This window comes from Gavia stellata, chromosome 11 (genome assembly GCF_030936135.1).
Source record: "Gavia stellata isolate bGavSte3 chromosome 11, bGavSte3.hap2, whole genome shotgun sequence".
Taxonomy (NCBI): Eukaryota; Metazoa; Chordata; class Aves; order Gaviiformes; family Gaviidae; genus Gavia; species Gavia stellata.
This window is the reverse complement of record NC_082604.1, coordinates 5,764,292-5,779,126: the sequence shown is the minus strand read 5'-3', so window position 1 is coordinate 5,779,126 and position 14,835 is coordinate 5,764,292. Positions and strand designations below refer to the sequence as shown.

Sequence of the window (14,835 nt, the reverse complement as noted above, 5' to 3'; positions counted from 1 at the left end):
GAACTGCCACGCTCATCATGGCGGCCGAGGGCGCCCCGCAGCGCCACTCTCACTATGGCGGGGCAGAGCCGGGACGACCCTCTCGAGATGGCGGCCGGGGCGGGGCGTGGGCGGAGCCAACCCCGCGGGCGCCCCCCGTGCGGAGCGGTCCCGCGGCGCTGGGGAGGCCCCGGGCCGCCCCCCGCCTGGCGCGCTGGGGGTCATCAGGCGGCTCCCCCGGCCCTGCCGCCAGGCGCCCAACGCCGCGCCCGCAAGATGGCGTCCGGCTGCCCCGGAAGCGCTCGGCGCGCGGGGAGGCGCCCAACATGGCGTGGCGGTGCTGGGCCCGCGCCTGGGGCCCGCGCCCGCAGAGGTACGGCCGGGCCGGGCCGGTGAGGGGGCGGCTGGGGAGCGGGGCGGCGGCGGGCGGTCGCGGCGGTGCTGAGGGTCCGTGTCTATCCCCGCAGACTGACGGTGCTGCTGGAGCAGCGACAGGGTTTCCGCCGGGCGCGGCCGCGGCCCGAGGAGCCCCCTGCCCCCGCCGCCGAGGCGCGGCCCGGCCCGCCACCCCCGCGCCGCAGCCTCTGCCCGCCGCCGCCGCCGACCCGCGCCGGCCGCCCCTCGCCGCGCCGCCTGGTCAAGCCGCTCCTCTTCGCGGTGGGGGTAAGTGGTTCCTGCGGGGGTTGCCGTGTCCGGGCCGGGGGGAGCGGGGCCGGCAGGGAGCCCCGGCGGGCAGCGCCGCGGCGGGACCCCCGTCTGTCAGCGGTGCCTTGGTTCCCGTTAACGTGCTAGCATTGCTGAGGGCCGAGCGACCGGGAATGGCGTGTCACGTAAGCCCAGGGCGAGCCTGGCTTCCTGGGCCGAAGCCACACACGGACTGCGCTCGGGACGGTGCGTTCGTTTTGACTTTATCCGGTGTGGCCCAGTTCACAGGCTCTGCCTTCGGATCCGCCGCCATCTGGCAGTATGAGTCGCTCAAGTCGCGGGTCCAGACCTATTTCGAGGAAGCTCGAGCAGACTGGTTGGATAAAATACGGCCGCAGAAGAGGGGGGACTTCAGAAAGCAGGTACACGGAGCCAGGCACGGCCTGTTCGCACACGGGTGGGTCCCTGCGGAAGCGTGAAACATGACCGCGTCTTTCTTCTGGTATGGGCACATCTGCGAGCACCGTGTGTTCGACAGATACTCATCCAGTTTATCTTGATTTTTAACCTGGAAAAATAACAGGTTCTCAGCAAATTGCAGTGGATGCGTTTCCTTACAAGAATTAGTTCTAGAAAACTGTAACTCACAATATCACTGCAAAAGCTGTATTGGAGAAAAATACCATCTTCACCCTGAAATGCAGGGAAGGGAGGTCAGTAATAGTAGTTCATATATCTAAACTAGGTACTTTTTACTTTCTCATTATAAAAAACATTCTATTCTTGCTATGTCTAAGCATTCTCACAAGTGCACATGAACTCTGAAAGAGGACAGAGCTAGCTTCAATTCTGAACCTTAAGCGTACAATTTTTTAATGCTCTGGCTTCTGAAACGCATTCGTATTTTCAACCTGTACTTCACAAATATGAGAGTTTAGAGGGCTTTTTACAAGAGCTGACATTTCCATGCAAATACTTTGGAGTTTGGGCAGTAAGAATAACGTAAGTACTGCAAGACTTGTTACAAATTTAGCTGACATCCCCAAAGTGTCAGTCATTGAGTTTTCAATTAAGTGTATTTAAAACTAAACTAAACATGCATGTATGTTTTACCTTTGTTTCAAGGCAACTGCTGTGGCTTGTGATAGACCAGGCTTGATTATTCTTTCAGGTCTGCTTGTCCAAGGGAAGTAGGGCTGAGTGTGGAGCTGGAGAAGCACGGGGTCCTGGGCAGGACACAGAGGAACTGTTTCTGTAATGTGTGTTGTGTGCAATACGGTACTTCTTTCAAAATGGGCATGTGTTTTGGGTTAGCCCTGGTGGGCAGCCACGCACCACACAGCTGCTCGCTTGCTTCCCCCGCAAACCCCCAGTGGGGTGGGGAAAGAGGAAAGGAAGAATCAAAGCAAGAAAACTTGGGGGTAAAGGTAAAACAACAACCAAAAGAGTTGTTTAATAAGTGAAGGATAAGTGGCAGAAGAGAGTAAAAACCCAAAACCCGTGTCGCAAAGGCAATCACTCACCATCTCCTGTGGGTAGATCAATGCCCAGCCAGTTCATGAGCAAAAGATGGCTAAACCTCCTAAAATCCCCTCTTTTCCCTTTTATTTCTGAGTATGACATTATATGGTAGGGAATATCTCTTTGGTTAGTTCAGGTCGTCTGCCCTGTTGTGTCCCCTCCCAGCCTATTGCACACCCCCAGTCTATTCACTGCAGGGGCAGAGTGAGAAACGGAAAAGGTCTTGATGCTGTGCAAACACTGTTCAGCAAAAGCTAGAACATGAGTGTGTTATCAGTACTGTTTTGGTCAAAAATCTAAAACGCAGCACCATGTATGGGCTGCTATAAAGAAAATTAATTCTATTCTAGCCAGGCCCAGTACAGCATGCTTGCTTGCTCAGTGTATATGAACTGCAGGTGAGATTATGATTGCCACTTAATATTTTAAATAATTTTGTTTTCCTTCAAAACCTGAAGGGGAAGATCTGGTGATTAGCTATCCAAAAAATAAAACAGAACTGCCCTGTTATTAATAGGCTTGAACTGGTAAGTTCTATTTTTAAAAGCTCAGGATCCTCCAATAGCTTCCGAGGGCATCACTCTCTTGTATTTTAGAAAAATCATGTTTGTTCAGTGTTCTTTTGCTGGAGAACTTTGTAGGAAATACTGTATCCTGTGCCAGAGGATTAAACAAAAAAATGCAATGAAGTTGTGTTACTTTGATACCAAATAGTGAATGATTTGTTTCATACAACATTATCTTCCCCCATCTCCAACCTACAGATAACTTTTATGACATTGTCCCCATCAATATGGTTGGAAGGTCATTGCGCTATCAATAAATTATTTGTCCAAAAGTATTCTGAAAGCTGAGGAAGGTAAAGGGGAGTGGAGTTTTGTCTGTGGGCTGACTGCGCTCAAAATAAACTTTTTCAGGGGTTTTAAACTTGGAGGAGGGCTGGGTGAGCTGCACGCAAGGGGGAATGGATTCCACATCTTGTGAGCCACCTCTGCAAAAGTGACCCTGGCACAAAAGTGGAATCTCTCAAAGGTGGGTGGTGTGATGTCAGACAGCATTAGGGTGAGGCTTAGTCGAGGCAGGGTTCATGCTAACTTTGGCTAATCTGCTAAAGTAAGCATTATGGGCTAGACCCTTATTTATTACCAGCAGAGGTAAACCCATGGACTTGTGTAAAAGGATATAACCCCATTCTTTTTGAAGAAACTCTTCATCTATGTTGGGATGTTTTATGAAAAGGAGGGTAGATAACTACTCTTGAGTAAGGAAATGCCAACTTGAAAAGCTAAACCAATCAGAAATAAAAAAGTTTGAAACCGATTTACTTAAAAGATTTCAAACAAATGCTTTCCATTCTTAAAAAGGTAGAACCTCGTGTGACTGTTTTTGAAATTGCAAATACTCTACAGTGGCACTAACGTACAACAATTCCGTTTCAGGTTAACAGCTGGTGGAATAGCCTGACTGAGGGTCAGCGGACTGTGACAGGTTTGTGTTAGCTTACAAGTATTAGACATTCACAGGAAGAGAAATATGGCAAACAGGTACAGTATGTTAAAACAGATGGCTTTCATACCACGTTTAGGTTGTTAGGCACAAAGCATGTGTAAACTCACACCTGCACATATACTACTTCTGCTACACTTCCTTCTCACAAACTATTTTTATATGCATTAAAAAAATCCCTGTGCATCTGTGTGAGAGAGTGTGGAGGATTAGCTAGAATCTTCCCCGGCAACATTTTTCTCAGGAACTGTGAAAAACAGCAAATGCTTTTAGAAGGAATATGAGTATATATTCCACTGATATGTGGAAATAAAACTCCCTGATAATTTTTTTGCTATTTTACATACGTAGTGTTGCAAATAAGAAACTACTATCTTGAGAGCTTTCCTTTGGTTATGATGTAGTTTTGATTAGTTAGCCTAACATCACTTGAAATTCCCAAGATAAATGTAATGCATGGAGAGAAATTGACAAGAGCTTGATTAAAATCTAAATAAAGTAGTTAAGCTGTATCTGAGCTCTGAATTGTTCTTCCACATACGAGCCAAGTCACGATACAGATACAAATATTGTCAGTAGAGAATATTTATGTGACACCATTCTGTAAAGGAGGCACAATTATTTTCCCCTTTAATGTTTCTAGCTATTAAAAAACACTTTAAATACCTAAATGCTTGGATAGAAATAGAGAAGGCTCTTTAAACAAGAAACAATAACTTTGCATCATTATGTTTCTAATCATTCAGTTTAAATAAGAATGTAAAATAAGATTGCAGTAAACATCTGTGAAGTAAAAAGCTGTGCATTTGCTGTCTCCCAAAGGTAACTATGCCTTAGCAATGCCAACTCAACTTTTTTATGCTTGGTCTCTAAACAGTATCTTTACAATTACCTCAGAACTAAACCTCCCCAGAAAATGGAAGGGATGTATACCGCGTGTCTGTATGCTTCCTCTAGCCACCGTGCACAGTTAAATGCAACTGTGCAGCAGATCAGTAGCATTTGGAAATAAGCAGCTAGAGAGGCAAGAAATGAGACCTCTTAACCTGGCTCTTGTTTCATTGGTTCTACAGTGGAATAGAAGTTTGAAACCATAACTTGAATGTCTTAAGTACAGCTTTTCTGGATTGTTGTATTCATTCATGACCTCATATGTTAAAACAGTTGCAATTAAATGTCATATTTCTGAAAGGCTTCCATTGTATAAATATAGCTTTCAGTATTTTTCTTTGCTTTTTCTAAACTCTATAAAGTAAGAAGTGGATACTGCTTTTAATGAAATAGTGAAGAAAATGTACGATTCTTGTAAGCTTACTTTTGAATCCTTGTTTACAGTAAGCATTATGGCGTGTTACATTCATAATTTGCTTTTATACTGTTTTTTCCTCTTAATAGGTATTATAGCTGCAAATGTCTTTGTATTCTGTTTATGGAGGCTGCCTGGTATGAGACGGGTTATGTTTACATATTTCACCTCAGATCCATCCTCCAGTAAGTGAAATTTGGGGGACTTCTCTACATTGGGATTTAATAGAACCTCTGATCATACTGCAAAAGCTTTGGACGGCACATAGCTTACTCACAGCTCCATCAATCTCAGTCATGTCAAATACATCATCTTGTCTAGACAGAAAACATTTCTAGGGGAGAAAAAATAGAAGTGATGGATTAAGAAAAAAACCTCACTGGTGCTTTTCTAAATATTGTAATGTCAAAACTGTTGCCTGCTATCTGGCCTTTTACTGCATTCAGTGGGATGCAGCTGCTGCTTTTGTAAAGGTGAAGAGGCACTTCTCTAAGTGATATCACAGCTTTCTGGACAGAATGCTAATCGTGCCAGTCTTTGGGAAGCAGGAAAATAAGTCATACTATGTAATGCCATTCAAAAACTAGTCTCAAATGTGATTTTTTTTTTTTTTCTTCCTTTAATGTTCTGTGGCATGCAGATGAAACAGTCACCAGTTACATGCTTGTCTGTTGACAAAAGTGCACATGTATTAGTCTGTGTTACGTACAGAGTCCTTGTTTCAAAGCTGTGTTTTGGGTCACATTAAAAAAAAAAAAACACACAAAGAACTTGGCTTTCACTGTGTGTGAAATGTTTTTGAAGAGGTTAACTTAGGAAAGCAAGTTACTGGTATTTAATGGCAGAACAATTAGTTTTCCTTTCTACAGTAGAGAAAAGAATTAAAAGGATGAGACAAACATGCATTAGGAGAGGACTTTCTGCTGTTCTCTTAATTTCTGCTGAAAAAGTGGAAGCTCAGCCAATTCCCCACACACACTCCAAAGCTAAAGATATTGCCCAGATATTACCCAGATCTGAGCATCAGTCATCCTGGTTTAAATAATGTTGACCTTTAAACTTGCTAATTGACTTTTTTGCATTTTCAAGGCTGCTGTTTCAGTGAAGAGAGCTAGTAGCTTTTTGAAAAGAAAACAAGTTTTTCTTTGAGTCCATCTCTGTAGCAAAATAATTTTAGATGCTCGCAAAATATATTAAAAATCTTTCACCATATACATATATAAATAAAACCTCTCTTTTCTTTTCCAAAGCATAGGAGACATGTCGTATGATAAACTTTTTTAGATTAAACATTCCCCAGTAGGTAATTAAGACTTTCTAAAGTAGCTGTTTGTACACAGCTTGCATATCTCTGGGATATATGTTCTACCTTTCAAAAGGTACTGCATGGAATTTGAAATTTGTTACATTTCTGGGTTTATTACATAGCTTGTATTTGAGAATTCTAAGCGTAATTAGCCCACAGTATGTCTTGATAAATTTCTAGTCTGCATGACATGTAAGTTGAAGCAAACTAAAACACTTTTTTTTTTTTCATTGTTCTTCTCTTTTGTAGGAGCCCTGTGTTCTCCCATGCTGCTCTCTACGTTTAGTCACTTCTCTCTATTCCACATGGCAGCAAATATGTATGTTTTATGGAGTTTTTCCAGCAGCATTGTCTCTCTTCTGGGATGTGAGCAGTTCATTGCAGTGTATCTTTCTGCTGGTAATGTTAAATTTTTTATTTTTTTTTACAACACTTAAAAATATGTATTCATGCAAGCAAAGCATGTGCATGGTTAATAGATGTATAATGACAGATGGCCATCGTTCAGTCCCACACATTCCTCTATACTAACTGCAGTACTTATTTGCTGTCATACAGAATTTTGGTGGGTTTAGGATATTTGGCTTCAAAATATCATGACAATACAAGTATCTGGTTTGAAGTCATGCTTAGCTACCAAAATAAAATAGCTCTTAATACAGCCTCATGGGAGTTTCGTGGGAAAAGATGAGGGTTAATTCAAGTTAAAACAAACACTGTGGCCCTGCCCCGCCCCAAAAAAAAAAAAAACCCACAACCAACACTAAACTAAACCACACCACTTACTTACACTAGCTTCTGTAGGAAGATGTACAGATAATATTGTTGTACTTTCTGATGCTTCAATGCATTGCTAGCATTGTTTCCAGTAGTCATTTTTTCTTTCTAGGGGTTATCTCCACTTTTGTCAGTTATGTTGCTAAAATGGCCACTGGAAGGTTTGAACCATCCCTTGGAGCTGTAAGTATCTCGGAATGTGAGAGACCTTATAATGATGTCTGAAGCCATTTTCAAAGCCTGCTGTATTCTTTAACCTGCCTAAAAGCCAAGAATATATTTGGGATAGTGGAAACTAGGAAAGCTTACCAAAACCCAGTAATCAGGCAGTGATTCCTGTGTAGGAACTTGCCCATTCTTCAAATACGTTAAATCTTGTAGCAGCAGCCCAGAACTAATGCCACTTAATGCTAATGGCTTGTAAATGAGTACTTAACAGCAGGACCTCTTGTCACTGACCAGATAGTTCACTTCTGTAACTTAAAATTATGCAATAATATTTGTGAAGTGTATCACAGTCTTCTCTAATTGAAAACAGAATAGTTTAGAAAGAGATCATGTAATCAGACAAACAAAATCAGCATGCGATACTAGTGGAAGTTGTAGGGCATGCTGTGCCAAAAGGGCAGCACTCCTGCCAAAAGTCTTACAGTATGAAAGATTATGAGGCAAGTGGAGGAGATGTTGTGGTTGTCTGTTCTTTACAAGTATTTTTAGTAGTAGAACGTTTTAAAACACTTAACTTGCTATAAGTTTGAGGCTACAACTTAGCCATTTGCCAAGTTTTAAAGGCTCCTCAACTTACTTTACTAAATGATTTTGATAAAAGCCAAAAGTCACATTCTTATTTTGCAATTGGAATAAAAAAATCTGTTGAGCAGTCCCTAATTTAGAATTTTTGGTAGTGCTGTCTATGTATTGTCCCTTTATCTTGTGAATAAACTATATCTAGAGCAAGTTACTTTCCATTTGTCTTACTGATCTGCACTTACTGAAACTGCCACACATTGCATTAGTTTACTGTATTCACAGCCTTTCCATTGAGATATTTCATGGATACAAAAGCCCACGGTCAATTTAGTACAGATCAGGGAATTGCTTGTTTCGTTGACAAAAGATTTCTTGTCCCTGTCCATCTGTTATTTTCCTTGTTTTGGTACAAGCTTCAGAATGATTCCCTTCATCTGAGATGTCTGTGTTTGATTAATATATGTTACATGTCTGGGGTTTACTGGGGAGAAAAAGCACATTAACGTAAATTGTTATCTTAAAAATCTGGGCAGGGATGTATTTCTTAATTATATAAGAGCATCTGAGGGGTATTTTTTTCCCCAGTATTTATAATTCCAGATATTGAAATTAAATAGCAGTGTCTTGTTTATTTTTATTCTGAACTTTGCTGTGTTGCTGTGTACTTTGAGGTTTACCACAGGGTTGCATTTGAAAATAAAAGCCAAAAGGAAGATGGGTTCACATGCAGAAAAATAATATTTTCCCTTATGTAACAACTCAGCTTACTTTCATGTATTTTAATGTCTTTACAGTCAGGAGCTATAATGACTGTCCTTGCAGCCGTATGTACAAAGATGCCAGAAGCAAAACTAGCCATCATTTTTCTTCCAATGTTCACATTTACAGCAGGAAGCGTAAGTGCCTTTGAACTTCAAAGAAATCCTACTCTTAAAACATTTTCTCCATACCTCTCCAGTATCTGAGCATGTGTCCTCTTTGTTTGTGTTTCTAAGCTGTTAAATTTGTTTTGAAAGGCAATACATGTCATGGAACTCCTGGAGACCAATTCTGAATTGTTGCAGCCTAGCACAGTCATTACACAAGTGTGTAGTGAATTTAGAATTATCTTAAATTCCATCCTCCATGGGTCTGTTTCAAATCTGATACCAAGAGGTGAAAGGAGTTGGGAGGGACTTGTGCTCACCTGTCTGAGGAAACATGCATACAGATACTGTTCTTTCTGATGGGTGATATTTTTATAGCAGCACTTGTTACAGGCTAATCTAATACTGATACACTCTTCTTGAAGAAAAACTTACCAAGATGGGGAAAAAAACCCAGAATTTTGCTTTGCAAGGAAAATAACATTCCAGCCCTGGAGGAATACCTGCCGCCTCATTTGGATACCATCTTTTGATATTTTAAGAACACTGTTGGAATTAGAAATAAACTACCGAGGCTTTTCTTCATGTGTAGTACCAGGACTTCTTTTTTGTTTCATTAAGTTCTTTTAAGCACATCCACTACCTGTTTTAAGAAAAGCTTCTCATGTATACCTTGACTTACTTTAGTAAGTTAATCATCTTTGGTCCACTACTTAAAGTTGTTTTACTTAAAGCAGTTAAGCTTTGTTGTTTCAAGATCATAAAATTTAATTTTTTTATTGTAAGTAAATGAAGCTTACAGATTTGAACAAGTGTTCTTAGATACAGCCTTCATGTTTCTCTTGCACTTCTGCTTGAGTGGACCTGTTTTTTTGCATGCTACCCTTTAACTGCATCTTTCCTAAAAAAGATGGCCAGGGTAGAAATATTGGCAGAGCCACAGAGAGCACTGCCATGAGGAAGTACTTACTGCAACAGTAAAACATGAGCAACATTGGCTATTGCAGTATCAACATTGGAATGATTTTAGCCCTACTATGTAATTGTATTTCTAAACTTTATGTACTCCTTTAGCCTACCTTACATATATGGTAATCGGCTTTTAAAACAAACAAGCCAACGTAGCAATAGAGCTGCTATTCTAACACATACGCTTAAGGAAAGAAATCCTACTTAAAGCAACATTTCATCCTAACATTAAATCTGTTGGTCTATTTGGAATGAGGCATTTAGTAAAATTTTGCATAATTACAGTTAAGGTGGTTTGCATCTGCTGAGGATGGTATACTGTTGCTCATGCTGTTTCTGGCCATGGAGTTGTTCATTATCATCCTCATTTTCTACCTTGCAATAGATGTGTCATTTAGGAGAGTGTGATGATCAATTTCTATCAGATGACAGGCATGCTGCCCCACATGTTCCATCCCCAAGAGGGTTGTATTTGGGAGGACAGATGCACATGACCTAAGCTATGTCAGAATTAGCAAATGAGAATGTTGCAGTTATGTATTTTGTGGTGTCTTTTATAGCATGTACTCTTTCAAGTAGCTTCCTTTTTTTTTTCTGACCTGAGTTTGGAATGTATGTGTAGCTTTAGAAATGAAGATTGGAAGAGACTGAGTATTTGAAAAGGACACATTCCTACCCTGCACTATTCTGTAGCTGTTCATGTCTGTATTTTGACAGCACAGTACAGCTAAGGCCCGAGTCTGTTGTTTGAAAACAATTTATTTTTTTTACAGTGATTGTTTTGATATAAAATTTGAGATTTTTTTGATCCCAAATTTTTGCTGTGTGCCAGAGTATGAAACTTTGTTATCAGCGGCCATTATATGCTGTGACTGATCCTGTCCATTCCATGTTCTGTTCCTGTCCAGGCCTTAAAAGCCATAATTGCATTTGACACTGCAGGGCTTGCTCTAGGCTGGAGACTTTTTGACCATGCTGCACATCTTGGGGGAGCTCTCTTTGGAATGTAAGTTTGTATTTACTAACTTATGTTTATTTCGTATTTAAATCTGTCCTATATTTTTTTCCTCTTCACTTCCTCTTAGTGTGGGGGTTTTTAGGAAAGTTGTCTTAAGTAGCATTGAAGACAACTCACTGTTATCCTTGATAGTGCTATAAAATTGTGTGGAAAATACTGTTAACAGATGCTTAGAACTGAAAGAAATTGAGCTGGACTGCCTTAGAATGATAGATTAGATCTCAGGCTGTCCTGTCACTGTAACCTGGGCTGGCTGTCTCTGTCCTGCTCTCCCCAGCACATTAGAGAGTCACAAGGCAGATGAGATTCTCATGAAATACAGCATGCACAAATTAAAATAACTTCAGAATTAAACAGCTAAGAAAGTTTCTTTGTCTCAGTGTTTTTCCTCTAATTGCCAATTTAGAGAGCTACAGAGTTAGTGTAAGCTCAGGCCAAATTCCTTTGAGCAGCCTCTACTGCTGTTTCTCAGTGTTGCTGCGCTGTATTTGTGTGGAGCCTTCCTAATTGGGAAAGAAACCAGTTTGTAGGAGACAGTTCTGCATTGTTCTATGTTTGAACTACCTTACCTAATGAGTTTTTCCCCTTCTACCTGATTGCAGTGTTGTCTTAATTTGCACACTTACTGCTAAGAGCGTTTTTAAACTTTTTATGGAGGCATCTTAAAAGCCTACCTGCAATTAAACTAGGCCAGAGAAAGAACAGGTGGAGGACACTTTTGTTTTGGTCCTTGAACTGGTTTGCCTTTGTTTGCTGTTTCTTGGCTTTGGTGTCAGTAAGTTCTGTGCTGCACAGTCCCCTTTTCTCCCTTCCTGTGGCATCACAAATGCATTTGATTTAGTCTTGCTGATTCGTAGCTACTTTCTGCCATGACGTATCTGTATCAGCTTGTTCATTACAATACAGGTTCACATATTATTAAGATAGGATAGCAGTTGCAGTAAAAATTGTCTTGAGTTGACAAGTATCCTTCCTCACCTATGTATCATCTTCTCTGATCATTTTGGTCACTACATCCTAAAACAGGGCCTCTATTTAGGACAGATGTTGAATGGACAAAGTATTTTCTATACATTGCCTCACGGACAATTGTCCGCTTCAGAAGGCAGCTATATGATTTAACAGAATGGCCAGTTTACCTGGCACTGGCTGATGGCTCGTGTAAAAGTGCTTTTGTTATTCGGGACTCGGGTGTGAAGTTAGGCCTGTGGAAGCAACATGCAGTTGCTTCCCCTCCCACTTCCCCACCTTCCCCTCCCAAACCTCCCTTGCTTAATCACTTATGTTGATATTCATATATAGTTCTCTATGAATATAAATTAAGCTAGAACACTTTGATAGATTAAATCTTCCTTTAGATGTTTATAGAAGAAAATTCGCTTTGAATGGAATGTGGCTGTTCATTATGAGGCAGCTGTATTTACATATGAGAAAAATACTTTTACTTAGTGGTGTCAGTAAGGATTAGCGCAAGCCACAGTACTGTTTTAACAGTCTCTTAAATGGAAACAGGTTTTTGCATCTTTTTTAAGTAGAAATCATGAGAGCATGAAATTAAAGGCATGAAAACGGTTCATTCTCAGGATTGAGACAAGCAAGAACACAAGTTAACTATTACGAGTCAAGAGAACAAGTGGCTTATCTGCCACTTCCCAGGAATGTTGTTCTTTCTGCTTCAGTTTATCTTGTCTCCTATACTAAGGATTTGAGTTACAGGCTGATCACTAAAATCAAGTTCCTCAGATACAGAGGAAGGTTGCAGTTGGTTTTAACTAGTATTTTTTCCTCAGGTGGTACGTGACTTACGGCCATGAGCTCATATGGAAAAACAGAGAACCACTGGTGAAAGCTTGGCATGAAATGAGGACAAAGAACACAGGAAAAGGAGGAGGTGGAAGATCTAACTGATTCTAATCCTGGAGATTCCTTGTGCCAAAGTGGTACATTACTTGAAGACATGGGATTGAATTGGTTTTGAAGGTTTTTTGCTACTCCACATTAATCCTTTAAGCAGCTGAAGTTTCTAGTGTAAACTACAGTTACAAAAATGCATACCGATAGAAAATGAACTCTGACAAAGGTGGAACAATAAAGGTTTTTATCCTATTGCTCTCTGAGGTGACAGTCTGCATTACATTTTTTAAAGGAGGGATAAAAAAAGCTTTCCAATGAAGTGACCAAAAGCTCTGTCCAAAAAATAAACTTCAGAATGGGGTACAACTGGTTAATATTTAAGAGAAACATTTTTAAAACTGAGGAAGTTAATGGATCATGCATCCCCCCAACATCCGTGAAACAACACTAGGTGCTTTCCTAGAAGGCACGCTTTAGACAGATTGGACTGCAACATAAGGCTGATGTGGTAAAGTTCAGTGCTCTTTATTGTTGAAAAGATTGGATGAGATAAGCCAATGGTCCTTTCTGATCTTAAACTTGAAATACATGAAGCAATACTGGATTGTTTGCCAAAACATATGTACTGCTTAATGGTCCAGCTTTATTTGTCAGCTGTGGCTTATTCAACCTACATTTTTCATATGCTGTCACATCTTGTTAGAATTTGCTATTACTATATCTTCTCTTTTGTAATTATGTGCAGTGGAAGAATGACTTATACTGTGGGTTTGGATGTTTTACCATGAGTTATACTGCTCTCTATATTCTTTTACTGCATTAGGTGTTTTTTCTTAAAGCTCTGCTGTATTGCTAGTTTCCTTATAAGTTCTTAGAAAAACCTTAAAACAGGAACACTTGGTTCAGAATGTGCCAGTTTGAGAAAAATAAGCAGCTTCAGCAAAAATAGATGAGGTGCCTGAGATCAGCAAGACTGTAACTGGAAGCAACTACTAAAGTAAACCTGAGGGTAGTACCATGACCAATGTTCCCATAATACAAATAAATAAAAAGAAAAATTGGATTTTGGGGCATGCTGCTACTCTCTGCCTGTCCTGCAAGGATGAGTACCAAAGCCCTTCCTTGCAAAGGGCTGAGGAGTCTGCCCAGATGTGAGCTGGTGGGTTCAAACCCTTAACTCTTCCCCGTAGGCTGAGTTAGTCATTCCAGATGGACTGACTTGCCAAAGAACACCTTGCATCTGTAAGAAGCAACTTGTGCCTTTTTACTTTACAACAGTGCCTTGCAGAATATACGTTTCCTGTAGGGATAAACAATACATAATGCTAAATGGCACCATCTGTAATAAGTGATGGAGTACAAAATTGGTGTAACTCCCTTAATGCTACCAGCCAGTGCTCGAGTCTAAATTTTTTTCTCCCTTGGAGAATGAGACACTTGAAGATTTGTTCCTGTAAGTGCCTGTTGACTTAAACACTTAAAAAATGAAAGAGTTTGAGTATCTACTATTCCTTTGCTCCGCCTCAGCAGCTTTCTGTTTCTAATCTGTCACTTCTCCTTTCCTACTCTGTGATACTCAGGACCAAGCATGCCAGTTTTTAGGGCTTCAGGCACAGTATGGCAGAGGGCAGCCGAACGTGCAGCCAGCCGCACTGCTGCCAGTAGCAGCCACCTCCTGCAGAGGCAGGGAGAAGCCGGCAGCATCAGAAGATGGCCACTGAACAGGCTTGTCATAAGGGAGTATTCCATGCCAAAGAAGTTCAAAAGCCATAGCTCACAGTATTTTTTGCATGTTGATTTTACACCTATTTAATACTTAACTGTTGCCTTTGTCCACTTCCTTTTTTTTTTTTCCCCTTCTCTTCCTTGCGTTAGTCCGCTCAACAACTTACCTAGGTCTCTTCAACACTTCCGTATTTGCTGAGGGCTTTTTAGAGATCCTGGCTGAAAGCAGCTGGGAGTAATATTGCAGGAAATGCAGCGTATAAACCGTGAAGGACATTGTATTTTACAGGGCTAGAAGAATAAACCAAGGTTACAGTTAAGTTCTTCACCGTAGTAGTGCCAGTGCCTATCTCAACGTTTGAAAGTCATGCCCCTGTATCGCTTGCAGAGACCAGAGTCCCGCTCTCCCGGTATGTTAGACCTGCTGAGGCAGTGTGATATTGCTGCACCCTTCCAGTTTGCAGGAAGGATGCAGCTGAGCACCATGACATTTTCAAGCTGACCCTTCAGAGACAATGCCTGCTGGATTCTCAGAGTTACAGGCGTTCCAAGCTCCTGAAAAAACAGCCTGGAACTGTCAGTGAGGTTTGGAAGTCACTGTCTTTTTCAGTCA

General features: G+C 41.2%; 1 protein-coding gene across 1 annotated transcript; it reads left to right on the top strand.

Moving 5' to 3' along the window:
• The first annotated feature begins 305 nt into the window (after window positions 1-305).
• On the top strand, window positions 306-12,756 carry PARL (presenilin associated rhomboid like). Its single transcript, XM_059822716.1, has 10 exons — window positions 306-352; window positions 447-642; window positions 906-1,046; window positions 3,585-3,633; window positions 5,047-5,142; window positions 6,513-6,662; window positions 7,153-7,223; window positions 8,585-8,686; window positions 10,534-10,631; window positions 12,434-12,756. Exons 1-10 carry the CDS (start codon window positions 306-308, stop codon window positions 12,549-12,551), a joined length of 1,068 nt encoding a protein of 355 aa, XP_059678699.1. The 3' UTR covers window positions 12,552-12,756.
• The last annotated feature ends 2,079 nt before the right edge of the window (window positions 12,757-14,835 follow it).